The sequence below is a fragment of the Stegostoma tigrinum genome, chromosome 37 (genome assembly GCF_030684315.1).
Source record: "Stegostoma tigrinum isolate sSteTig4 chromosome 37, sSteTig4.hap1, whole genome shotgun sequence".
Classification (NCBI taxonomy): domain Eukaryota; kingdom Metazoa; phylum Chordata; class Chondrichthyes; order Orectolobiformes; family Stegostomatidae; genus Stegostoma; species Stegostoma tigrinum.
The window spans coordinates 22210265-22236767 of record NC_081390.1 but is presented as its reverse complement, the minus strand read 5'-3'; the positions used below and the strand labels follow the sequence as shown (position 1 = coordinate 22236767).

General features: G+C 42.6%; 1 protein-coding gene across 2 annotated transcripts in view; it reads right to left on the bottom strand.

Moving 5' to 3' along the window:
• Positions 1-6511: 6511 nt before the first annotated feature.
• ascc1 (activating signal cointegrator 1 complex subunit 1) overlaps positions 6512-26503 on the bottom strand; it is a 54618-nt gene continuing 34626 nt past the window's right edge. For both annotated transcript variants that reach the window (XM_048563462.2, XM_048563461.2), the window contains exons 7-10: positions 25759-25878; positions 21642-21766; positions 18158-18237; positions 6512-8374 (exon numbers count right to left, since the gene is read on the bottom strand). In XM_048563462.2, the coding sequence (XP_048419419.2) occupies positions 8258-8374; positions 18158-18237; positions 21642-21766; positions 25759-25878 (442 nt within the window). In that variant the 3' untranslated portion in view covers positions 6512-8257. The remainder of the gene's footprint in view (positions 8375-18157; positions 18238-21641; positions 21767-25758; positions 25879-26503) is intronic.

The window sequence follows — 26503 nt, the reverse complement described above, 5'->3', positions numbered from 1 at the left end:
TCTTCTGGCGTACACTGGCTTTGATCTGGTCAGATCTGGATTGGTACTGGGGTGACACCTGTACTTATCTGCAATTCAGCCCCAGCAGTTTTTCATGACTTTTCAGCACAGCCACAGATTACTTCACACTAAATGCCATATTGTCTCACTGTGTCACCCATTTGAACATTACGGTCATCATCTCATTAATCTTTTTTTGATTTTTATACAAATTCTGACTACCCAGACTTCCACCTCCATAGTAGTCTCACCATTCTCCACCCTCACAGCTCCTGCCCCACTCATGCAATCCCTGTCCCCACCATTCTCCACACTCACAGCTCCCAATTCCCACTCCCCACCCACACAATTCCTGTCCCTACCAATCTCCACCCCCACAGCTTTTGACCCCTCCCTGAATCCCTACTCTCATAGGCAGACTACACCAATACTCAGGCTCACAATTCCCGTGCTCTGCAAATTCCTCGCAGCTCCTGACCCCACAATCCCCACCCTCACAGTTTCCACCTGCGACTCTTACAGATACCGCTCAATTGCACTGTTTTTCTCTGAAGTGGGTACAAAATGGGCAGTGGCTCAGTGTCGGCAGTGTCGCTGAGTCAGAAATTAGTGAGTTCAAATCCCACTTAAAGACTCGAGATTACAATCCAGCCTAGTGAGTGCAGTGAGGAGTGAGTACTTCACTATTGTGGGTTCCGTTTCCTGGGTGAGACACTAACCCTAACCCTAACCCTATCGCCTATCTACTCCCTCAAATGGGTGTAATTGTCCTTGATGCCCTGGCCAATATTTACCCCTCAGTGAGCCATAAATAATCTGGCCATTACCTCATCACCATCTATGGGAGCTTGCTGTGTAGAATCTGCTCGCAGCAATACTTATATTACACTTCAAGAAATGTGTCATCGATTGTGGATCACTTTGGGCAGCACTGTTCGTGCATGATGCTTTATAATGCAAGGGATTCAACATTTATATTAGCAATACTAATGGGATTTTCCAAGAATGTCCAAATTGAGACCTTGGGGTCAATGCAGCTCCCATTCTGGTCAAATCAACCCTCAAAGCCCAGGCACCTTGTTGTGATTTTACTTGTGTATGTCAACAGGCAGTCTTCTCTTTATTTGTTCACTGTATGGGCTAGCATTTATTGCCCATCTTCAATTGCCCTGGAAAAGGTGGTGGTGAGCTGTTGTCTTAAATCATTGCAGTGGCTCAGTGGTTAGCACCGCTGCCTCACAGTGGCAGGTTCAATTCTTCCCTCAGGTGACAGTCTATGAGGAGTTTGCACATTCTCCCTGTGTCTGTTTGGGCTTCCTCCAGGTGCTCCAATTTCCTCCCACAGTCCAAAGATGTGCAGATTAGATGAATTGGCCATGCTAAATTACACATTGTGGTCAGAGAGGTATATTGGATGAGTTAACCACGGGAAATGCAAGGTTACAGGGATAGGGTAGGGGGGATCTGGGTGGGATGCTCTTCAGAGGATTGATGTGGTTTTGTTGTGCCAAATGGCCTGTTTCCACAGTGTAGAGATTCTAAGAGTTCCTTGAGGTGCAGGTACATGCACACTATTGTTAGGGAAGGACTCCAGGATTTTGACCCAGTGACACTGAAGGAACAGTGAAGTATTTCCAATTCAGGACGGTGAGTGGTTTGGAGGGTAACTTGCAGGCAGTGATATTCCTGTGTATCTGCAGCCCTAGTCCTTCTAGATGAAAATGATCATGGGTTTGAAGGTGCTAAGGAGCCTTAGTGAATTGCTGTATATACCTTGTAGATGGTACACAGTGCTGTTACTGAGCATCAGTGGTGAATGGAGTGAATTTGTAGGTGATCAAATTGGCTGCTTTGCCAAGGATAATGCCAAACTTCTTGAGTCTAGTTGGAATTGTTCTAATTGGGCAAGTGGAGAGTATTCCATCACACCCCTGACTTGTGCCTTGTAGATGGTGAACAGGCTTTGGGAGACACAAGAGTGAGTTAATCACCACAGAATTTCTGACCTGCTCTTCTAACTACAGAAATTAGATGGCTAATGCAGTTCAATGTCTGGTCAATAGCAACTCCCAGGATGTTGATAATGGGGATTCAGAGATGGTAATGCCATTGAACCTCAAGGGCTGATGATTAGATTTTCTCTTGTTGGAGATGGCCATTGCTTGTCACTGCGTTGCACAAATGTTATTTTCCAGGTCTTGCTAGAAATGGAAATTAGCTGCTTCAATACCTGATGAGTCATGATGGTGCTGAACATTGTGCAATGAGTACTCGTATTTCTGACCTTACGATGCAGGGAAGTGAAGGTCATCAATGAAGCAGCTGAAGTTAGTTGAGACACTGATGGCATAAATCCCAGCTCCATGTAGACCAGCATTTTGATAACCACTTTTACCTTACAGCTAAGCTGGTTATTTTGCTTGACTAGTAATTTAGACACTTGGACTAATGATCAAGACACATGGAGTTAAAATCTCACTATGGCATCTGGTAAATTAAAATCCAGCTAATGATTATATCGGGGGTGGTGACTGTTTAACCACTAAATTGTCATAAAGACCCATCTGATTCACTAATATCTTGTAGAGAAGGAAATCTGCGTGGTCTGGCCTACTTGTGATTCCAGGCCCCAGCAAACTGTGTCTCAGTGCCTGGAAATGCCTAGGAATGCCACTTTGTGATGGACGATAAATACCCAGCAACACCCATGTACTCTGAATTAATTTAAAAGCAGCTTCATGTTGAATACACACGCAAAAATAGTAGCATATGAAGAACCCTAATCTCAGGTTCATGACAGAGGGGAGGAGCAGATGAAGGCAGTTAGGCTGAACAAGACTCTGTGGAGAACTCCTCCAACAACATCCTGGGGTCATGATGACAACTTTTAAGAACCACATCCATCATTCTTCTTTTATGTTGGATTTGCAACAGTTCCTTGGTGCCCAGCTCTGGTTGAATGCTGCCTTGTGCTTAGTCATCTCTCCTCTGGCATTTAGCTCTTGTATCTCTGTCTGCCTCTAAGTTGTAATAATGATTTTTTTTTCCTCTTGATTTTATTGAGTTTGTGAAGGGGCATTGATTTGGAAAAAAAGTGCTCCCTTGCTTTTCTTCAAATAGCGCCCAAAGATCTTAAACATCAAATTGAGCAGGGGTGGAGAAATATGGAGCCTTCTCCTGCAGTAGGCTGTGTTATACATCCTCCAATTTTACTCCAAAATTAGAGTGCCTTCAACTCTCAATGACTTCAGCTCTGGAATTTCTTCCATAAATTCCTTGACAATCCCACTGATGTTATCTCTTTGGTAAAGCCCTAATATCTCACGTGGCTTGGTGTCAAAGTTAGCTTGATAATTTAAGGTTTTGGAGTAGATTTGTAGCTCAGGTCGTGGGTGCTGAGGTTGGTTGGCTCGCCGAGCTGGTTTCTTGTTCCGCATTGCAGAATTAGTTTGATGGATGTTTCTGCAAAGTGCCTTTGGTTGTTTTACTGCATTAAGGTGCTAGATAAATGCAAGTTATTGTCAATGTTCGGGCAAACATGATTTCAAGACTGCGACCAATAAGATTTCTATTAGGTAAGGGTATGAAGACAGGCTATACAGTTAAGCTATTATTCAATGACCTGAGTTTTGGGGGCAGGGGGGTGCGGAGAGAGCAGGCAATGAGGTAGGAGGGCAGTCACAGGTTAATGCCTCTCTCTAAAGGACAGTCCCTACAGCAAAATCACAATCCATCAGTAATGCACTAAAGATAACAAAGTGTGGGGCTGGATGAACAAAGCAGGCTAAGAAAGTTTTCTTTCAGATTCATTCATTGGGTGAGTGCACTGCTGGCTAGGCCAACTTTTGAAACATGTTACTGATTTCTGTGAAGAAGCTGGTGAAGAGTCAGCTCCTTGAACCACTACAGTTCCTAAGATGTTGGGACACTCATGGTGCTGTAAGGAAGTTCTAGGATTTTGATCCAGTAATACTGAAGGAACCCTGCTCTCACGCGTGAGCTGAAATGGAGCTCTTTCTTAAACTGGTGACAAAGGTGCTTACAATGGACGTAAACAGACACAATTATTATCCTTACAAAATGATGTTAACAATTTTCAGTATGTGTAGATGCATTTTTTGTACAGTGCAAAGAATATTTCAGATGACTTCAGGCAGAATTTCTTTATTATTTTGTTCTTCCTGCCAATTTTCTCTGGCAGTTTAAATATCTTAATAATGGATGCCAATAAACATCAATCTGGAAACATTAATGGAGCTCCAGAAATTACAGTGGCTCAACTATTACTGTAGATCCGAACACAGCTATAGGCAGTGCTTGGCTCCAACAGAGTCAGACAGATATGTTAGACAGAGTTTATTGCAGTGAAATGGTGGAAATTGCTCAGAATTAATTAATGTTGACACCAAAATGTAAGGAAGACACTTATTTTTGCAGATGCTATGGGAATGCCTGAAGGCTTATGGACTTTGGAGACAGACTGTATACTTCATTCACTGAATAAGCACGACAGACACACGCTAACAAAAGTTTAATATTATGATTCTTATCTCAGGGTATGGTGGAGTGGGTACTTATAATACTGAACTAGCATTTCAGACTGGAGTTCAGAAACATTGTGGCAATTATAATTCAATATATGTGAAAACTGGCTCTGGCTAACATTGAAAATGGCTAGGTTGCGATAAAAACCAAGCTGCTTTATCTTGACCCACTTCCAGGGAGGAGAACTTGCACCCCAGTCTGATCTAGCTTAAGCACGACTTCAGTCCCAAGGGGCATGCTCGATTGAATGCTCTGAGAGACGGAATGGCAAGGTAATCAAACACCCTTTGGCTCATGAGTGTGGTCACGACAGATTCTTGGAACAAATAAATCAAACAGTAACATCCAGCAGCTGGCAAAGAGTGACATGCTAACTACTTGAACAAGGTGCATTCAAAAGTTGGTAGTCAACTGCAATGGGTTTCTAAAAAAAAATTATCAGGATGCAGTTGTCACTGGGCATTTACTGTCCATTCTTAGCACTAGCCCTTCTGAAGTGGTTGATGAACTTCCCTGAACCACCACAAACTGTGCTATAAAATTACTTTCACAAAGGTTGACTGACTGTTTGAGTGCGAGTGTTTTGCATTTCGATTTGGAGAAATGGGATTTTTGAGATTCATTCTCATCAGACTCTTAACTTCTCTCATTACCTTTTTAATCCAATAATGGAGCAAAGTCTCCATTGTCTAACTGGACCATGAGGTTCTCTCTCATTGAGACAGACAACTGGTAGTGGCTTACCTGAGGGTCACCATACATTGGGCAAGGGGAAGAGACAGGACATTAACAACCTGAGCCAATGCAGGAATTGAACTCGTTCACTCATCACTCAACATCACAAACCAGCCAACTGAGCTAACTGACCCCCTGTAGGAGGGCGTGAAGGTCTTTAATGGCAGGTGTAGAGCCGTTTAAAAAGGGGCATCACTATTTTTCAAAACACAAACTCCAGGAATTGCATCTCATCTTTCTTACTAGGCACTTCACTGACATTCAATAATAACATTGGACACGGACCTTATTTAGACCTTAATTTTGTCAGATAGCTGGTAATGCAGGATGGCTCAGCAACACCACTAGAAGTGACAGAGGTGTGTCACTCGGGTACTCAGGGTGGGGATACCCTTCCATTCCTACAGCTGCTGGAACAGAGTTCTGGGTTCCGTCCAACTTTCCCTACCACATATCCTTCTCTGAAGGACTTTTCAACACTTTCTCCACCTTCCACTATTCTCCTACAATAATTTATACCTCCTCTTTCCTTCTTACATCCTTTCCCGAATATGTCTTGTGCCACTTTTTCTTTTTGCTATTTAATCTTGCTCTCCACAATACCAGACAGCTTAGATTACCCCTTTAGCCTGTCCCTGCATTTGTTCATAACACTCTTTGCCTCCCAACAGCTTCCGGTTCTGATGAAAAGTCATTAGCCTGAAATATCAACTCTCTTTTACTCTTGACGGCTGCTGCCTAACATGCTGAGTCCTTTCCAGTATTTTGTTTTTAATTTCCAGCCTCCGCATTATTTTGCTTTCGTTTCCATCGCTTTTCCCCTGGCTGCTGACAGAGCGACAGTGGTGACAATAATTATCTTCAATTCATTTGAACTTATCGAACTGCTAAGGGAGGCAACGTGGCAGCTAAGAACAGCAGCAGCAACAGCAGAAAGCTCATTTATTTTAAATGCTCCAGCAGATGGTGGCTTGGCTGCAAATTGGATCTAATGATGCATTTAAAACATAGAATTGCATCGAGAATCAGTTCTGCAGCAGTGCCTTGGGCCCCTGATGCGGTGAAAATAACCCCTATTGATATCACAAGGTAGGTTTGATGACAGCTAGAATGACACACACACTTGGGATTCAGAACATGGCCACTAACCATCTCCAACACTCCATGAGAGAGACAGAGGGGTTTACAGAGGGTTTGCCAGAGGCTAAAAAACAGAACAGCCAAAGGTGGATTGATTAAGTGTGCACGTTTAATTGCCCACATTGGGTATACAGAGATCTCACTTTGTTATAGGGGTGCAGGCATAGGGAATGGTCAGAGAGGAATCTAAAAACAATGATGAGAAAGCTACAATTGGACCATTGCCAGAAGTGGAGCAAGGGCTACATTTCAAAGACGTGTAAGGAACAACAAGCCACTTTGTGGCATTCATGACCATCTGCCCTTGTAGTGCTGACACTGCGCTCTTGCTCTCTTTACAGGCGCATTTGTAATAAATTGACAATAAATTGGATCAAAAAGCCAAGTTGATTTGGGCCCAGTCTCCCTTTGACATTCAGAAAACCAACCACTACGAACGCAGTGAGAGGACCTTGCCCCAAAAGGGTGATTTTCAAACTGCAGCCAGTGCCCAAAAGAAAGAATCCGTCTCTTTCTGGACGAAAACCGTCAGGCACAAGTGTTCTCAGAATTTCATACTTGCTTTAAATTTTTCAGCCTGTAGTTTTCGGAAATGTGATATTTTTGGCACTTCAATTTATTGGTGAATAAATTGTCAATCAATACACTAGGATCAGTTAGTGTCTGCACTGGAAGTTTGGAATTTTTCACACCATACTTAACATATTACACCCAAAACTGCAGGGTATATCCATGTGTCCACACAGTAGGTTTATAATTCCTGGTTTTATTGTGGGAATTAGGCAAAGGGAATCTTGACAGGCACCTGTGTGCATGCGAGAGCGTGCAGGTGTGTGGCCAGTTGCAGTGACCTGGTCAACAACATGCATCATTTAATTCTTTCCTTTTCCCTCCAGGGAACCTGCTGTGTAAGGTTGGGTTCATATTTCCAAATGGTTACCTTATACCTTGCCCTGGATTTTCACAATTATGTCTGTTGTAGGACAAGAAAAGACAAAATTCCAAAACATGTTAAATTCTGCAGGGAATTAGGTTAGGCTTTGCTTGTCTGCAATGATTTATTTGCTACATGATATCCACATCTGCCAGGCTCCACTATTACATTCTCATAACACAATGCGACAAAGTACCTGCTGCAACCATTCAATAGACAGACAGCAATCAGGGGATCAGGTTAAACAGGAACAGCACTCTGGTCTCTGCACTCTCATTTTGAGTCTCGTTGGGATGGACTATAACCTTGAAAACAACTTTCCTGGCCTATTGGCCCCAAAAGGTCATCTACAAAATACATGCGGCCAATCTCAATTCTGACCAAATCAAAAATCAAAAGGCAACCTGACTGAGGCAAAGTAAGGAAAATAAAACATCAAAAAAGATGCAGTATGAAGGTATTCTCTCGAGGTGCAGTTTTCTAAATGGGCCTTTACTTTTCACCACGTTATCCTTGAACTGAAAGTTGATTTGAGCAAACTGGAAAATGTTCCATTTTTAACACAGACATGAGTCAAGAGACATTCAGCAGGAATTTATCACTGCAATTATTTTACTAGCATGACTGTGAACAAATGCAAGGGGCTTACAGTGTGAAAACAGGTCTTCACTTGCAGGCACGGCTGTATCATCGCAACTGTTCCAGCAGGAAGTTCTCGTGAGGTCACATCTTAGCTCCAGATTAAAAAAAAGGATACAGATTCCTTCAATGAGAATGTAGATGCCACCAGTGACTTAACTGGTGAGTTGAGTTTGTCTCGCTGTCTGTTCAAGTCATGCAGCAAGACTCATCTGGTGGGGGAGTATTATCCCAGAGACATGCTCATCCAACACTCTCATGCTCTTACGAAAAGTTAATGGTGCCGGAACAAGAATAGAATCCCGAACTATCAGTGGAGAACCTCTGGGAGATGTTCACAGCGTTCAACTCCACCTCGCCAAAGTGATAATTTTCACATTTCTGCAATGGAAAATAAACAATTACTATGTGGTACCACAAAAGCAAGTCATTTATCTCTATGCGCACTTAAAACCTATTTATTTGGTACAATACAGTGTGAAGAAAGGAAAATAGTTCCACCCCAAACCAGAACTCTGTGCAACTATCCAAGTTACATGACCAACACCCCACAGATTAGCTTGACCTTCGAATGCAATACCAGAGGGATTGCTGCAATACCAGAAATGCTATTCTTTCTGATGAGGTGTTAAACTAAGGCTCGGTCTGCAATCTCAGTTAGACATTAAAAATTCCATTGAAAAGAACAACAGGAGAGCTTTCATGGTCAATTTTTATTCCTCAATTAACATCACTAAACACAAATTGACTGGTCATTAGGGATGGCCAACAAATGCTGGTTTAGCCAGAGACATTCCACGAACTAATGTAAAAAAAAGGCTGTGAGATTTCTTGCAGGAACTTTGCATGCAAATTGGCTGCTGTGTTTCCTGCAGTACAATAGCAAGTGATTTGATGAGAATTGGCTGCAAACTATTTTGGGATGTTGAAGTATTGAAAAAAATGCTACATATCTTTATATCTTATAAATCCTTACAATACTGAACAAATAGAAAGTCATCAAGTTTGTACGACAGATGCTGGGAATACAGCTTTAACCCACAGGCATTCAAATAGAGCTCCACAGGATAATCCTTGGAGGTTCATCTCCTACTCTGATTTCTATTTGTCTGATGGGAAACACACAGCACATGGTGAGCAGTGTCTGCAGAATTTGTATTTTGCTTGTATCTGTTGAATTACAAGGATATTGTTCCTCTTGCTCTTTTACGAATAACATCGATTTTCACAAAGACAGCAGTTTTCTCTCGAGTCGTTTCTTTTGGAAGACAGGTCAGAAGGTCTACAAGAATACATCAATATTTTCAAAAGGATCCTCTACCTTACAATAGAAACAGTGACTTTAACAATTACACTATTCAACCCCGAAAACCCTCATTCGGTTACACACGAACTACTGCAATTCGAACTTTGATCCTTCTGCTAAACTGGAATCTCTCACACTTCACGTCAGGCAGCCTGAATGGCTTATCTCACTGTGTTGCTCATAAATTAAGTTGGTGCATCTATCTTCACTCTAAATAAATTGTAACTTACAACACATGGAAAAAGAAATGCTGTGTTCTGTGTAGTTCTGGGCTCCTTACTTAAGGGATGATATAAATGCATTAGAGGCAGTTTGTAGAAGGTTCACTCAATTGATATCTGGGATGGAGGTTTCTCCTAGGAGAGGAGATTGGACAAGTTGGTCTCTTTTCCAGAGTTTGGTAAAATAAGAGGTGATTTTGTTGAAATCAACCATATTTTGTGGTGGCTTGACAAGGTGGTTGTTGAAAGAATGTCTCCCCTTGTGGGAGAGACTAAATTTAGTTGAAAGATCACAGAGCTCCCATTTATGGAGATGGAATGGAATTTCATCTTTCAGAGGTTCAAGGGTCTTTGCAGTTGTTTCCATGAGTGGTGGAAATGGAGTTACTGAATATTTTAAGGTAAAGGTTGAGAGTAACAAGAAAGGTAATGTGAAGTTGAGGTTCCAATCAAATTGGACTGGCCTTCCTGCATATCAGAAGGTTAGCTAGATGCGAGTTTGTGATGCAGCATGATGCAAGTGTGGTTTTAATTCACACACTGGCTGAAGTTACCATGAAGGGCTCTCCTTCTCACCCTCTCCTCTTCCCTAAAATGTAGTCTCTCCGGTTAAAACACTATCAGTTGTCTCTCACTAGAATCACTACAGTGCAGAAGCAGGCCATTCAGCCCATCAAGTCCACATGAAACTTCTAAAGAGCATCCCAACCAGACCCACCCTAATCCTGTTAGCCTGCACTTCCCTAGCCTGCTCATGGCTGAATGCCAAGGACAATTTTAGCATGGCCAATGCACCTAACCTGTACAATATGCAAACACCATACTGACAGTCGCTCGAGGGTGGAATCGAACCTGGGTGTCTCATGCTCTGAAGCAGCAGTGCTAATCACTGAGCCACCATGCTAAATGAGACAGCACCCCTATTGGTAGGACTATGGTGACTTTACCATTACTGAATGGTAAAGGGGCAAATGGTTTACTTCTGCTTCTAATGCATTTGTTCATTTGTGTAATGAGCTTGGTTTAAAAGAAAAGGATCACTCAATTATATTTTAACAAATTATTTTAGCTTTCTTAGTCAACTTAAAAAATTAAAGTTATTCCAATGGAGACAACATATGAAACAAATTTATTTTAGTGACAACTCCCCTTCAATTTTGGGAACAATGTTTTGGTAAGACCATTTTAGGGCTTTGAAGGTAACCAAATAGGGGCTGAGTCAGATTAGCTAGTCACAAACCACAGTTCATACTCAGCAGATCACAAATTCTTCGGGGTAAAGTCTCTCATATTATACCAACCTACCTTATATCTTATAACAAGCATTTCAACAGTCAGGAATCATGATGCGGTAGCAATAATACAGAAAAACTGAATGCCTTACAATGTGGGTCAGTTGTGACAGCTTACTATATAAAAGCTACCAGTTATGGTGCAAGGAGTTAGACAAGATGTTCAATGAATTCTCAGAAATCAAAAGAGATTAACATTGCTGGACAGCTGCTTCTAACTAAACCGCACTCTCCCCCCACCCGGCCCCCCATCAGCCACGAAACTTTATTTTTAAAAGGACCCGAAATCATTCAGCATTTATTACTCATCTTTAATATTTAAGTTGGTCATCCAAGTTCAGTCAAATGGATGCTCTTGTAATTTTAGAACATTAATATCATTTTGTCACCAGGTCAAAGCAGCTCAATAAATTAATTACTTTACTGAGTACACAACCTATTGTGCTGGGCAATATGACAAGTCTTTTCTAATCTAAATGATAAATGGTAGCCCTGGAAAAGAGAAAATGCAATGACAATTAAGCTACTCGTGGTGCTGAGGAGCTCAAACTCCAAAGCATACAAGTTAAAATGAGGGTTTACAATTTTGATCTTGAGAGTCATATTCGACTTGAAATATTAACGTAGTTTTTCTCTCTCCACAGACACAGACAGATGTACTCAGCCTTTCCAATGTTTGCTCTTTTGGCCAGGTGGAACTTGTTCACCCTAAAGGCTTCAGTATTAATTATTAAAGGGAAGATATGGAATCTAATGAGATAAATGGATGAGATTTTGCAGAATTAGGGACATCACAGGGAAAGGGAAGGGCTCGGATTCAACAGCTTCTGCTGTTCCAAAATATCACACTGTTTTCATACTGCCCATTTCTGATGGCATTTCTCTGCATGAGGAACACAAATGTTCAATTTAATTCTGTACGTTTCTTCCCCATTGGTTTAATGAGACTGACAGAGGATACATTTTTTAAAATCAAAAACACAGGTTAATAAGATTCACCTACAGCAGCAGCAGAAAGAAATGAACCCCTTGTCTCAGCTGCTATTTCAGCACAGAATTGTTTAAACTCAATGGCACTTCCTGCCAAGGGCTGAGGCGCCTGAGCAAATTCAAAGCTGATTGTTCCAGGTCTGTTGTCGTCAATGTGGGGCCACCCATAGGGGACAGCAAATATCACACCAGAGGGAGTCTCATCACCAGGCCTTCCTCAACAGCTCAAATGGGCACACACTTGCTTTTGAATGCCTGCAATTGCTTTGATGGAATACCTCATTAATGCAAAAGAATGTGCTCTCCTGCTGCCCTAATACCATGGTGGTGAATGCATGTCATACAAAATAAAATCTGTTTGTCGATTTGTAAAATCTGGTGCCTTGTGGGCATTTGTCACACCTCAAAAGTGCTATGCTTTTAAACTGGCTGTCTCAAATCTCAATCATACAGCCACAACCAAACAAGTACGGAGCAAAAAAAAATACAAGTAGCATCTTAAATCAACATTAGTAAGATGCACATTGCTCCCAATATATGCTACTTTACAGGAATTCAACTTGACAGCTTCATAGATCAGATTGATCACATTATAATACACTGTATATTATATGATATATATTTTCCATCCCTTCCAATACAGTATCTCTTGGATGAGAAGGAGCAGGTTTTAAAAATAAAAAAAATTCATAGGACACAGGGACTGTTTGCAGGACCATTTTTGTTACTAACCCCTCATTGCTGTTGACAAGATGGAAGTAAGATTAGCTTGTGGCGGTTCATCTGATGCAGGTAACCCACTGTGCCATTGGGGAATGAGTTCCAGGATGGTGAACCAGGGACAGTGAAGAAACAGCAATGTAGTTGGAAGTCAAGATGAAGTGTGGCTTTGAGGAGACTTTGCAGATGGGGGTGTTTCCATGCATCAGCTGCCCTTGCCAGTCTAGATGGTTTAGAAGGTGATGCTGATGGCATTTTGGTGTGTTGCTGCAGTGCATCTTGAAGATGACACACTGCAGTCAGTGTTGGATGGTGAAGGAAATGGAAGTCAAATGTGCTGCTTTATTTTGAATAGTGTCAATCTTGAGGCTTGTGGGAAACAGGACATCAAGAGTTGAGTAACTCACTGCAGAGTCCCAAAACACCAGAGATGCAAAACTTAAACAAGGTTATGCTCATTGGATCATCATTACATGGAGACAAAACAAATTACTAACCCAAGGTAAGAAAGCTAAATGCGACAACGCTCAATATAGTGGTGGGGCGAGAATGGCTGAATGCAAGAAATAACTTCTGTGGATGCTGATTGTTTGTCTAATTTGGAATGCTTTTTTGGTGACAGATCAAAAGCTGTGAATGCAGGCTACAGATAGGGAAAGTATATTTAGCGGAGGAGCTGAGCAAAGTCATTGCTGTTCCACTGGATTCAGTGAGCAAACCAAATCACACTAACTGTTAGCAACAAGCTCCAAAAATGTCATGCTGCATTCTGATTCACGGTAAATCTCTCACAGATGGTGAACTTATCAAAAATGTTACGCAGAGTAGTGCTGACACGGTGTTCAGTGACTTTCCCCGACAAGGACAAAATTGTGCAGTGCAGTGGGGAGCAGAAATGCCTTTTGGTCAAACTACTGTGAAGGACAAGGTCCAGTGAAAAATCTAAAGATATCAGTGAACAATTCAAGATTAGCTCACAAAAGGTTGCTGTTTGCTCACTATGTCTTGATGGAACTAACGACGTGGCTAACCAAGGCTTAGTCTGGAAATGGATGTCACTTTCCAGCTGGTACAAAAACTCATGCAGAATAACTAAAGCAGATCAGCCCACTGGAGAAAATACAAGACCACAGATCCTTTGAGAGACATATATATTACTGAAAGGATCAGCTTCCTGATTTTGATAAGTTAGGAAATGAGGCATTCAGTTGGCCCTCTCCATTGCTTGCAGTTGTCAAAATCTGCCTTCGTCAGACAACGGTGAAGAATCTAAAGACAATTCTGAAGACAGTAATGAACAATCACAAATCATGGTGTGATTCCAGTTGTGAATCATGTTCACAAGACAAAAATTTGCTGATTCTCATATTGCCTCAGTTGGGTTGATCAGGGCAAACGGTTTGTGGTATCATCTTGCTTGACACAGTGGGCTTGGAGAGTAAGAGGTGAGGATCACCTTTGACTTTGACTTTCCACAGATTAGCAAATGATATAAGATACTGCAGTGAACTGAAAAAAAATGCAAGACTGGGAAAGCAACCGATTGAGAATGAAGACAGATATATAACGCAGAAAAATATGGACATAAAATCTGGTAAAACATGATTAGAAGTCAGGTTGTGAAAACTAAAGTGTACACATATGTAAAATAACTAACATCATAGCTGTAAAATAAAGGGAAATTATATTCAATTCCATGATTAACAGGACATCATAAAATAATCTTGAACACTGCGTAAAACAACATCTGAAGCTTTAGGTTCATAGATAGCTGACTTTCAATATCTCTTCTACATGAAAAATGCCTCATTTACTACGTATTAAGGCAGGACTGTAACAGCTTTCTTTCAAATCCAATAGATATACGCAAGGGGATAGATAACATGGATATTCCCCAGGAGAGTTTGTCATATTTCAATGCTCATTACCTGATCTTGCAGCTGTTCTGTGCATTATTCCTTAGAGTAATTTCTAGATCTCTTACACTCACCAGGACTCTCAAATAGAATTGCACGGCTGACTGCACAGAATATTCGATCATACTTTGGTGTTAAGGTCAAGCTTTTAAAGGTTACTTTTAGCTTCATTGCCCTCTCAAAGACAGATCTCCCAAAGATGTTGGCCCTCACCAAGCAGAGGTCACTACACTGGCTCAGGCACATTTGCAGGATAGATGACATACATACATGCAAGGACTTTTTAAGTGGTGAGATAGCCAGAGTAAAATGATCAGATCACCTAAAGGTATGCTTGCAAGCATGACATGAAGGTCCTGCACAACCATTTTCACATGTAAGAAATATTAACCAAAAATGGGCAGCAGGGTGGCTCAGTGGTAAGCACTGCTGCCTCACAGCACTAAAGACCTGGATTTGATTCCAGCCTCAGGAAACTGTCTGTGTAGAGTTTGCACATTCTCCGTGTCTGTGCAGGTTTCCTCTAGGTGCTCTGGTTTCCTGCCAAAGATGTGCAGGGCAGGTGGACTGACCGTGCTAAATTGCCCACAGCGTAGGCTAGGTGGGATTGCCATGGGAAACACAGGGTTACATGGATGGGGTTTGGGTTTGGGTGTGGATGGGAGACCGTTCGAGGGTTGATGTAGACCTCATGGGCCAAATGGCTTGCTTCTGTACTGTAGGGATTCTAACAAAGTGAGATGGCCAGTGAGTCTGGGTCAGAATACTTCATCGCGATGATTAGAGGTTACAATGGTTCGGCAGCAGGCAACAATATCAGAAAGATGATAACCACTTCACAGGCAGCATTTGTGACAGAGCCTTCCTGTTGTTTCCTCAGCCATCAGTAAAAACCCACCATTTGAAGGAGCCCTGCTCCACTGGATTTGGTTTGCTGCATGCCCATCATTTCTGAACGGGGAGGATAAGCAGCCAGCAGTTGCTGTACGCATCAGCAGCAGCAACATGGACAAAAGAACAAACTGAGATCGCACAACAGGGGTTTAGAGAATTAGGTATTAAAAAGGAGGAAGACCACCAAGGTTGCAATCTCCGGATTACTTCTAGTGCCACTGAGTATAAGAAAAGAAACGTTGGTCAGATGAATGTGTGGCTGATGGGATGATGTAGGAGAGGAAGGAGGACCTTAGAATTTTTGGACACCAGCACAGCTTCTGGGGCAGATTGTACCTGAATCAGAATGGGTCCAATATTCTTGCCGGGGAGGTTTGCTCGTGATGTTGAGGTTTTAAATGGATTTGGCAGGGGGTCTGGGCACAGAGTAGTTGAAATGTCAGGAGCAAAGCTCAATCAGATATGGAAGGAATGTTACGACGTCCAGTGTGCAGAGAGTACGTGGGCAGTATCAGGGACGTCTAGAAATGCAAACTGTGTCTTTTTTTTTTAAAAGAAGTTTCAGGCGCAATGAGGATGGTGGAGGAAGGAATAAGAAAGATGTCTTACCAAGTATAAAGGTGATTAAATCTCCATGATCTAATGAAATGTATCCCTGGCTATAATGGGAGGCAAAGGAAGAGATTTCTGGGCCCTGGATATATTGAACACTCCACTGGCCACAGGTGAAGCGCAAGATGAATCATAGAATTCTTACTGTCCCACACAGACCCTCCAAAGAGCATTCCACCCAGACCCATGCACCTACCTTATCCCTGTAATCCTGCATTTCCCATGGCTAATGGACTTAGTCAGTACATCCCTGGTACGTCCACCAATCTACCTACCCTGTTCATCTCTGGGCTGTGGGAGGAAACTGGAGTACCCAGAGGAAACCAATGCAGACATGGGGAGAATGCACAAATTCCACATTGACAGTCGGCTGAGGGTGGAATCGAACCCGGGTCTCTGGAGCAGCAAGGCAGTTGTGCTAACCGCTGAGCCACCATGCCACCCATGACTGAAGGACAGGTAATGTGGTTCCTTTGTTCAAGAAGGCAGCAGTGATAGGCCAGGTAATTATGTACCAGTTAGTCTGTCAACCGTAAAGAAATGATTGGAAAGGATTCTGAAGGTCAGGGTTAATGAACATTTAGACAGGCAGGGATCGCCCATGGATAGTCAGCACAGATTTGCTTGAGGGAGATCCTGCCTGTCTGAAAAGGTATATATTGACGAGGGTAATGCAATTGAAGTGGTTTACATGGGCTTCAGTAAGGCCTTTGACAAGGGTCCAATGGAAGGATGGTCCAAAATGTAACAGCCCATGGATTCAAGGCAAGTTAGCAAATGTGATCCAAAACTGGCTTGCAAGTAGGAGGCAAAAGAGTGATGGTGAAGGGATGTTTTTGTGTTTGGAAGTCAGTGACCAGCAGCATATCACAGGGATCAGTGCTAGGACCCTTGCTGATATTTTTTTAAAAAAGTACACTAACAACTTAGATTTGAAAATAGAAACTTTAATTAGTAAGTATGCAGACATGAAAATTTGGACTGTTTTTGACAGTGAGGAGGATGGTGTCAGGTATTGCTACTGACCAGCTGGTCAATTGACCACAGCAAATTAATCCCAAAAAGTGCAGGATGATCCATTTTGGGTAGATGTAATAAAGGAAGGACAATGATTCTCCATAGGGAGAACTGAGGAAAGAAGGGACCTTGATATATATATCCATAGATCCCCGAAGGTGTCACTACTTGTAGGCAAGGTAGTGAAGAAGGCAGGATGCTTGCTTTCATTAACCAGCGTGTAGAATATAGGAGCAAGGAAGTCTTGTTACAACTTTATAAAAAATTGGTTAGGCCACAGATGGAATAGGGCGTGGAGTTCTGGTCATCACACTATCAGAAGGACATGATTGCATTGAAGATGTACAGAGGAGATTCACCAGGGTGTTATCTAGGATGGAAACTCTCAGTTATGAGGAGAGACTGGATTGGCTGGGTTGGTTTTCCCTGGAGCACAGGAGTCTGAGGGGGGAATCTGTTTGAGGTATACAAAGTTATGAGTGGCTTAGAGTAGATTGTGAGAATCTTTTTACTGTGACAGATGAATCTACAACCAGAGGGCACAACCTTTAGGTGAGGAGCAAGTGGTTTAGGGGAGATCTGAGAAAACATGATCTCACACAGAGGGTGTTAGAAACATGGAACACACTGCCTAAGAGGGTGGTGGAGGCAGGGACTCAATTTTTAAAAAGCATCTGCTTGAGCATTTAATTGTCCATAACCTATTATGCCCTGGCATAAAGGCAGGTAAATAGGATTAGTGTAGTTTGGTGTCTGTTGGTCAGCACAGATGCTGTGGGCTGAAGAGCCTGTTTCTATGCTGCATGACTCTATGACTTTAATTTCTTGAGCTCAAGTCACTAGAGCAGGAATTAAATCCAAATGTTCCAACTCAGAGGCATGCTTGCATACTTCACTTCTTTATTGGAAAAAATTATTTTGACTGCTGAAGTCTGGACTAATTGTACTATAAATAGAAGCCTGCTCCAATCGAGCTTTAACAGACTTGGAGTGGTGAATAAAATAATTACTGAACCCAAAACCACTTAAAATCCACAAGCAGGTATTTCACCTAGCCATTTTGCACAGCTCACTATGGCAGTCAGAGCATAAAGTCACGGGACCAACTGGGAGCCACTCAGTATTTTTCAAGTTCCCGTTAACAGTCTATAATTGAATATATTTTCCCGATCAGAGGTTGCTCCTGAATAACCAACCTTCAATACATTTCTTGCATCAAAGGACTCCCTTTCACGGAAATTCTGCTTCCCCAAAGCAGTACTGAATCGACCTTCAACTGAAAAGAGACAAAGATGTGCATCATTCAGGGATCAACATAGTCACTACTCTGTAACCACAAAATCAAAGCTTATGAATGCAACTCTGAAATATCCTTGACTCACATTTATTAGTACCTCATTTGCAAACTCAGATAAGTGTGGAATCAGTGTTAGAAAAGTTGAAAGGGAGAGGACAGCCTAGTGGTATTATCACTGAGCAGTTAATCCAGCGACCCAGGTAATGTCCCGAGCACCCAGACTCGAATCCTGCCACAGCAAATAGCCAAATTTGAACTCAGCAAAATAAAAATCTGGAATTGAGTAGCCATGAAACCATTGTCAATTGTCAGAAAACCCAATGTCCTTTAGGGAAGGAAACTACCAATCTTAACATAACAAAGTGTGAGGCTGGATGAGCACAGCAGGCCAAGCAGCATCTCAGGAGCACAAAAGCTGACGTTTCGGGCCTAGACCCTTCATCAGAGAGGGGGATGGGGAGAGGGAACTGGAATAAATAGGGAGAGAGGGGGAGGCGGACCGAAGATGGAGAGTAAAGAAGATAGGTGGAGAGGGTGTAGGTGGGGAGGTAGGGAGGGGATAGGTCAGTCCAGGGAAGATGGACAGGTCAAGGAGGTGGGATGAGGTTAGTAGGTAGCTGGGGGTGCGGCTTGGGGTGGGAGGAAGGGATGGGTGAGAGGAAGAACAGGTTAGGGAGGCAGAGACAGGTTGGACCGGTTTTGGGATGCAGTGGGTGGAGGGGAAGAGCTGGGCTGGTTGTGTGGTGCAGTGGGGGGAGGGGGCGAACTGGGCTGGTTTTGGGATGCGGAGGGGGAAGGGGAGATTTTGAAGCTGGTGAAGTCCACATTGATACCATTGGGCTGCAGGGTTCCCAGGCGGAATAAGAGTTGCTGTTCCTGCAACCTTCGGGTGGCATCATTGTGGCACTTCAGGAGGCCCATGATGGGCATCCATCTCCTACCTACTAACCTCATCCCACCTCCTTGACCTGTCCGTCTTCCCCGGACTGACCTATCCCCTCCCTACCTCCCCACCTATCTCCTTTTCTCTCCATCTTCAGTCCGCCTCCCCCTCTCTCCCTATTTATTCCAGAACTCTCACCCCATCTCCCTCTCTGATGAAGGGTCTAGGCCCGAAACGTCAGCTTTTGTGCTCCTGAGATGCTGCTGGGCCTGCTGTGTTCATCCAGCCTCACATTTTATTATCTTGGATTCTCCAGCATCTGCAGTTCCCATTATCACTCACTCAAACTTCCAATCTTACCTGGTCTGGCCAACACATGATTCCAAACCTGCAACACAGTGGTTAACTTTTAACTGCCCTCTGGGCAATTAGCAATGGGCAATAAATTCTGGCCTAGTGGCACTCTTATCCCGTGAATTAATTTAAAACAAAGCTACCTTTTTCTACACCAAAAGTATGCATTATATATATATTCTATAAAGATACATCACAATTCAAATCTCAGATTACAATGTAACGCAGTTCAGTTTTTCTTCCCCCAAACAGAACAGATCCGACGGGCTAAATGACCTACTTCTGCTCTTATGTCTTATGAATCACAGTATGGGGCATTCTGTAATTGTGGTCAGGCACTGCAATTATAGCTTCAATTCACAATGTACACTTTATTTAAATAATTTATTCAAGGCAATGTGGGTGTTTGGCAGCTAGGTTGGCTTTTATTGTCTGTTCCTAACTTCCCCGTAGAACGTGGTGGCAAGCTGCCAAACATACAGCCCAAAGGGGTTTTCTTCTGGTTCTAGGTCCGGGTCAACAATGACAAGATGGCATCAGATCGTGGCCTGTTCTCAGTGGAGCATCTGCTGCAGAGACTCAAAGATGAAGTCCTGGACTTTGGAAGGTGCCAATCAGCAGCATTCAATGACACTGGAACACACTTGGATGGATAACCCACTCTCCCATGGACATTAACAACTCTTGTGGGATTGGAGTGAGAGCGAATGAGTGGGAGCATGCGAGAGGGAGAAGGGGCCATGACGGAGCGAGAGTGTGAGCACAAGCAAGAGCGAGACAGCGCGTGAGAGAGAAAACGAGCGAGCATCAGAGCAAGTGTGTGTATGAGGGTCGAAAGGGACTGTTCGTTGTCCAGCTGCTCCCCCATAATAACTATTTTTCACCTGTGAGCTACATCAACATAGGCTTATCATCACCCTGAAACCATTCCACGTGCCCTCAGGGAGAGTGCATTAATCTTACCAAAAGCCCAACAGATTCAAGTGTCAAACCAGATTAAAAAAAGATAACATTTCATCAGTTTCTTTGAGGTTGAAAACAGGTAGACAACTCAATACTGACAACAGCATCCTGCACACCTGTACAACTCTAAACATCGCCCAGCCCAGACTTCCTCGCTCCAGCTAGCCAGAGTAAAATTATGTGCTTTATTACTCCATACTGGAGGAGCTGCTGATGGGACACAGTTTGAAGTGAACCACAAACCATAACTATACCTCTTCATTACATACACGGATTGCTTGAATTAGTCTATGTGTCTGACCAAGGGCTGAGGTGAATCCGGAAACAAACAGAGGAACTGCTGTCAATCTCAGCATCAGCAATATGCACAAAGGCAATTGTGGTGTGAGGTCGTGCACCAATCTGTAGCAATAATGGGATAGTTCCCTCCTTCTAATACTTCTAATGAAATCCTAAACACTCCTCAAAGTCTTTCTGCACCTGTCAAGACATCACTACACAAGGCATTATGGAAACGGATCAACATTTCAGAATTAATCCATGACTAGGATGTGAAATGTATTGTCTGGTAGGAAAATGAGGAAAAAAAAAATTGCCAAGATGAGGAGAACAAGGAAGGAGTGGGATTAATTCATACTAATTTTCAAAGGATTGGCCCGGACCTGATGAGCTGAATGGCCTCTTCCTGCTCCGTGGCACTGCAATAATCCATGATTTAATACCCATAATATTTATTTGCCTTTTCTATCTGGAAATGTTGTAAGTTCTGTGAAACATCTTTATACCAGTACCTTGAATTCTAAGAGTTTAATTATTATGGTCTACAAAGCAGGTTGATGACTGCATGTTCTTTGGGCGAACAAGCAGTAGTTGATTAGGGCAGTTGGCTGGTTTATGACGCAATGTCAACAGCATGGGTTTAGTTTCCACACTGTCCGAGGGTACCACAACAGACTCTCCTTCTCAACCTCTCCCCTCACATGAGGCATGGTGACCCTCAGGTTAAAAGGCCACCATTGTGTGTGTCTGTCTCTCTCTCTCTCTCTCTCTCTCTCTCTATTAAGACAGTCCTTGTGGACCACAGGGTTGCTATGGCAAATTAACCTTTGTTATGAAAAACATAGCATAGAGTGATGTTGAATTGGGCAAGCAAAATGAAATGGGTTGACCAGTTAACACATACCTGTTGGGTCCCTCCTGAAAAGAGTGTTCATCAAAGTAGCATGAAGCTTTACTCTGTCCCAGTCCTTCTCCATCAGTCCAGAAGCAACAAATCGCTCCATCAGTCCATCTGCAATCAGCTGCAATCTATTCACAAAAGAATTACTGGTCACAGAAACAGACGACGAAAGGGAACCAAAACCAGATTTATACTGAAAACAAACGCTGGAGATCACAGTGGATCAGGCAGCATCTATGGAGAGAGAGCAAGCTAACATTTTGAGTTTAGATAAATCATCACCAAAGCATTTATGCTGCTTTTTTTTTGGGGGGTGGGGGGGGGGTGGGGTGGTGTAACGTGCTGGGAGAGAAAGAACGTTGATAATTCAGATTAAGGGATCAGAATGTGAGAACGGCAGAACAATGGTGTGTCTAGCTGCCAGAGTGGAAACAACACAGTGCCTCTGGCATGGGGGGAGGGTGGAGAGGTCACGGTGCCACAGAACGGAACAAGTAAAGGAAGAAATGGAGTTGTTCACAAATTGATGATGATGAACTCACATTAAATCCAGAATGCTGTAAAGTGCCTAGTGTGAAGATGAGATGTTGTTCCTCCAGGTTGTGTTGTGATTCAGTGGAACACTGCAGCATGCAGAGGACAAGGCAAGTGGGCATGTGAGGAGGACGCTGTATTAAACTGACGGCTACGGGAAGGTCAGGGTCATGCTTGTGCGTGGACCAGGTGTTCCGCCAAGCGGTCTTCCAGCCTGCGTTTGGTTTCTCCAGTGTAGAGCAGGCCACACTGTGTGCAGACAATACAATACAATACAATACAATACATAAGATTGGAGAAGGTAAAGCAGATTTCATGTTTTATGACAGTAACCACACCTTTATTGTGTTTGGTCAGCTTATGTTTCAAAGTGGATTTTTCCTCCCACTCCAGTGGGGTCAAAAGGAGAATGGGAAGATAAGGAACTAACTGCTGTCTATTTCACCCCAAGTCTGAGGGATTCCCATCATTAGCAAGCACAGGAAAATCTCTACTTAACCACCATTTGTTGATGTGGAGGGAGTTGAGCCCATCTACATTTCCTTGCAATTTTGTTGAATGTGACACGGCTAATAGTTTGATCCACAACACATTGCCCTTTTCTCTATAATTCCCAAACATCATCATTTTCCTAAGCAGCTCCCTTTTAAACACTTAAAGCTGGTGTCTCTACAGTCCCCTCAATTTGCTTGTAGCCAGCTCAGTTTGCATACTAACATAGTGATCATCTTCTTCAGTCTTCCCCATTTATTTCATTTTCAAAAAGCAGCTGTAACCCACCAATGAATCCTGAGTCCAATTTCTCCAACAAGTACAAGTACAAAATGGGTCAGGCCAGCCTCTCTCAGACAAAATCTATCTGCAATATGAGCAATAGGAAAGGAGGACTTACTAAAGCTTGAGTGAGCGGCTGCAGAGGTTCAACAGGCCAATATCTGATGCGCTCTCGCCACCTTCACTGATTTTATTTCTTCATAACCCTGAGCACTGAGGTCCCTAAAACACACCTAAAAATGTTATAGCTCTGAAGCTGTGATAGCAATGGTGGAGATGCCACGTTTTTTTCCATTATGTGGCTGACCAGGAATCTCTCCTGCCCTTACAACCTGTTATTGGAGTGTCCTGGAATAATTTACAAGTTCTTACTCAAGCTGTTCGGCTGCACTATTTCCTTAGCCATCAAGTATTGGTGTGTGACTTGAACCACGAGATTCTGGCTCAGGGACTGATGTTTCAAACTGATATTAATGGTGACAGAAAAGTCATGACACTTACACACAACCAAATGTCATATAATGGTCATTGTGAGGCTGTCCACTACGCTACACGACTTCCCCAAAATCAAAACTAACAGAGAACCCTATTTTTAAAAACAGACAATACTGGAGAAACTCAGATCTGGCTGCATCTGTGGGGAAAGAAAGAGAGTTAATGTTTTGAGTCCGACAGTACTCTTCTTTGGAATGCTCCTTCACTGTGGCTGCAAAATGTCCTTTAACTCCCACTGCAACAACTCCCACCTTATGGGTGCACGCACACCATATAGCCTACAGAGGTTGAAGAAGTCAGCTCAGGTCACCATTCCCTTCTCAAGGACAATGTGGGGATAGGAAATAAATGTGTTGCATGCATCCATCAAATAAACAAAACAAAACACATTCACAGACTGTACTCAACAATATAAATTATTCCAAATCCAACCTCAGGGGGCATTCAAAAGGACATGACTAAAACAGTTCAAAAAGCCATTTTTGGATCACGTGAATTTTCCTTTGTCACACTAGGAATACACAGCATAAAAATGGTGCGAAATGACTCGGCCCTTTGGGTGCCTGAGGGGATGTAAAAAGTATTTTTACACTGTCACAGGAGGGGTTCTTGCCCTAAATTCTAACATGGCAATCTCTTCTGGCTTGAGAACAGAAAGTGCTGGAGAAACTCAGCATGTCTGTTCAAATTTGTGGAGACAGAGGAAAAAAGAATTCTTCTTCAATAGTCACATCAAACTCAAAATATTTACTGTTTCTCCTTTCACAGATGTTACCAGACTGCAGAGTTTCTCCAGCACTCGCAGTATTTTGTTTTTTTAAAAATTTCTCTTCTACGATCTGACTTGCGAGGATGGGCTAGTAGTGATACCATCAGCCAAGTCGAAGCCTCCGGTGGGACCCCACCTGGTACAGTGACACAATGTAGAAATCTCTGGAGGAGTAGAGAGGGATTCCAATCAGTAAGGCTGTCAAGCAGTATAACAATCAGGTCCCCTGCGTGGGTGAGAATGACTTCCATTTTCCATGTAAATAAGTAACTATAAACAGGATGTCTTTAATATCACCTGACCCAGGATCCTGACACTGGACAGCAACTGCTGAAACAGATTTCTGCACTGGTCAGTAATATAGCGCCAGAGCACTTATGGCCATTAGAGACTGAGAGCACCCTAAGAAACATCAAGAGTCGTGAACATGGCCCAGTCCATCGTGCAAGCCAGCCTTCCATCCACTGACTCCATCCATATTTCTCACTGCCTCAGAAAAGCAACCAACATACTCAAAGATCCTTCCCACCCTGGTTATACTCTCTTCTGTTCGGCAGAAGGTATAGAGGTTTGAATACATGTACCAATTGATTCAAGAACAGCTTCTTCCTTTCTGTTACTAGACTTCTAAATGGGTTGCTCAAATTTTAAAATAAATGTTGATTTTGCTCTCTGTGCACCTTCTCTACAGCTGTAACATTGTATTCCTCGCTCCACCTTATTACCCTATTGCACTTTGTGTAATCTCTGTATTGCTCGTAAAACAAAAAACTTTTCACTGCACCTAGGTACATATGACAATAATAAATCATATCATATCATAGACTGCTTCGCCCCCTCCAGCACCACCACAGCATTCAGTAAATCACAGGTGTAAAATAGTCCTCAGCTCAGCTCATAACATTTTCACCAGTGGAAGCTGGACGAAGTCTCGTGGCACCAATAATGGCACCAAACCTCATATACTCGGTCCTCCCTTTCTGGCAGTGCAGTCCAAGTATTTGGTGCATGAATACAATTTTCAATGACAAAAAATTTCCCAAACAGCTACAACATGAATGGCCGTTGGAGACACTGTTCCCTGCAGAAATGGTTGGCTAGGAATTTTTAAACAAGACGTTCATTTATGGGATGAAGGCGTCACTGGCTCGGCCAGCATTTATAGTCCATCCCAATTTGCCCAGACCCATTGCTGTCGGTCTGGAATCATAAAAAGGCTACACTAGATAAGGATGGCAGTTTCCTTCCCTACACGACATTAGTGAACAAGATGGGTTTTTATAACAATCCGAAATTGATTTGTGGTCACCATTAGACTCTTAATTCCAATTTTAAAAAATTGAATTCAAATTCCATCATTTGCCATGGCAGGATTTGAACCTGGGCCCCCATAACATTATCTGGGTCTCTGGACCAATTTGGAGACATTTGATTGCAAAACGAGAGGGAAGGGTACATTTGTTTTTGCATCTATGATCTGTGGGGGAGCTGGTCTTCTTCAGAAACCACACAGGGAATGATTAAATTGTCAAGTTCATCATCACTTACTGGTCTGTTCCATTCTTCATTTTAATCTTTCCATAAAGTACATCTACCATACTTGGGTCATCGTTCATGTATTCAATCCCTTCCATTCTCACCAAGAGAGGCTTTCCACCAGTAAGGTTGCTGGAACAGAAGCATAGTGCAAGTCAGTCACAGGATGAGCAAACACTCAATACAAGTGCAGCCACAATGACTATTTAAAGACTGGGGTCTCCAATTTAAACAAATGAGTCATATCCCACAAGGCATCAGAAACAAAATATAAACTACAAAAGGTGCTAGCGAGTTTTGAGAAGATTTGTAGCTCAGGTTGAGGTTCTGGACGTAAGTTTGCTCGCTGAGCTGGAAGGTTCGTTTTCAGACATATCGTCACCATTCTAGGTAACATCATCAGTGAGCCTCCCATGAAGCGGTGAATTCTTTAATTAGTCTTACTCAAATATTCTCCCATCTCTCTCTCTCTTACTCACACACACACACTTACACACAGTGAAATGGCCACATGGCTATCTGACCCTTACCCATCAGTACTATTGCCTAACCTTATAAATCAACTCAAATATCCACCTTTAATTGTTAAAATATCCATTTTAATTTACTTTACACCAACTTAAATTTGCATCTTCATCTTCATCTTCTACTGACCAACAATAGACTAGCATTCCAGGTTCTCCTCATTTATTTGGCTTTTTCAATAAATATGCTTTGGTAGTTCATTCCTTCAACTTCATAAAGGTGCCAACCTTGG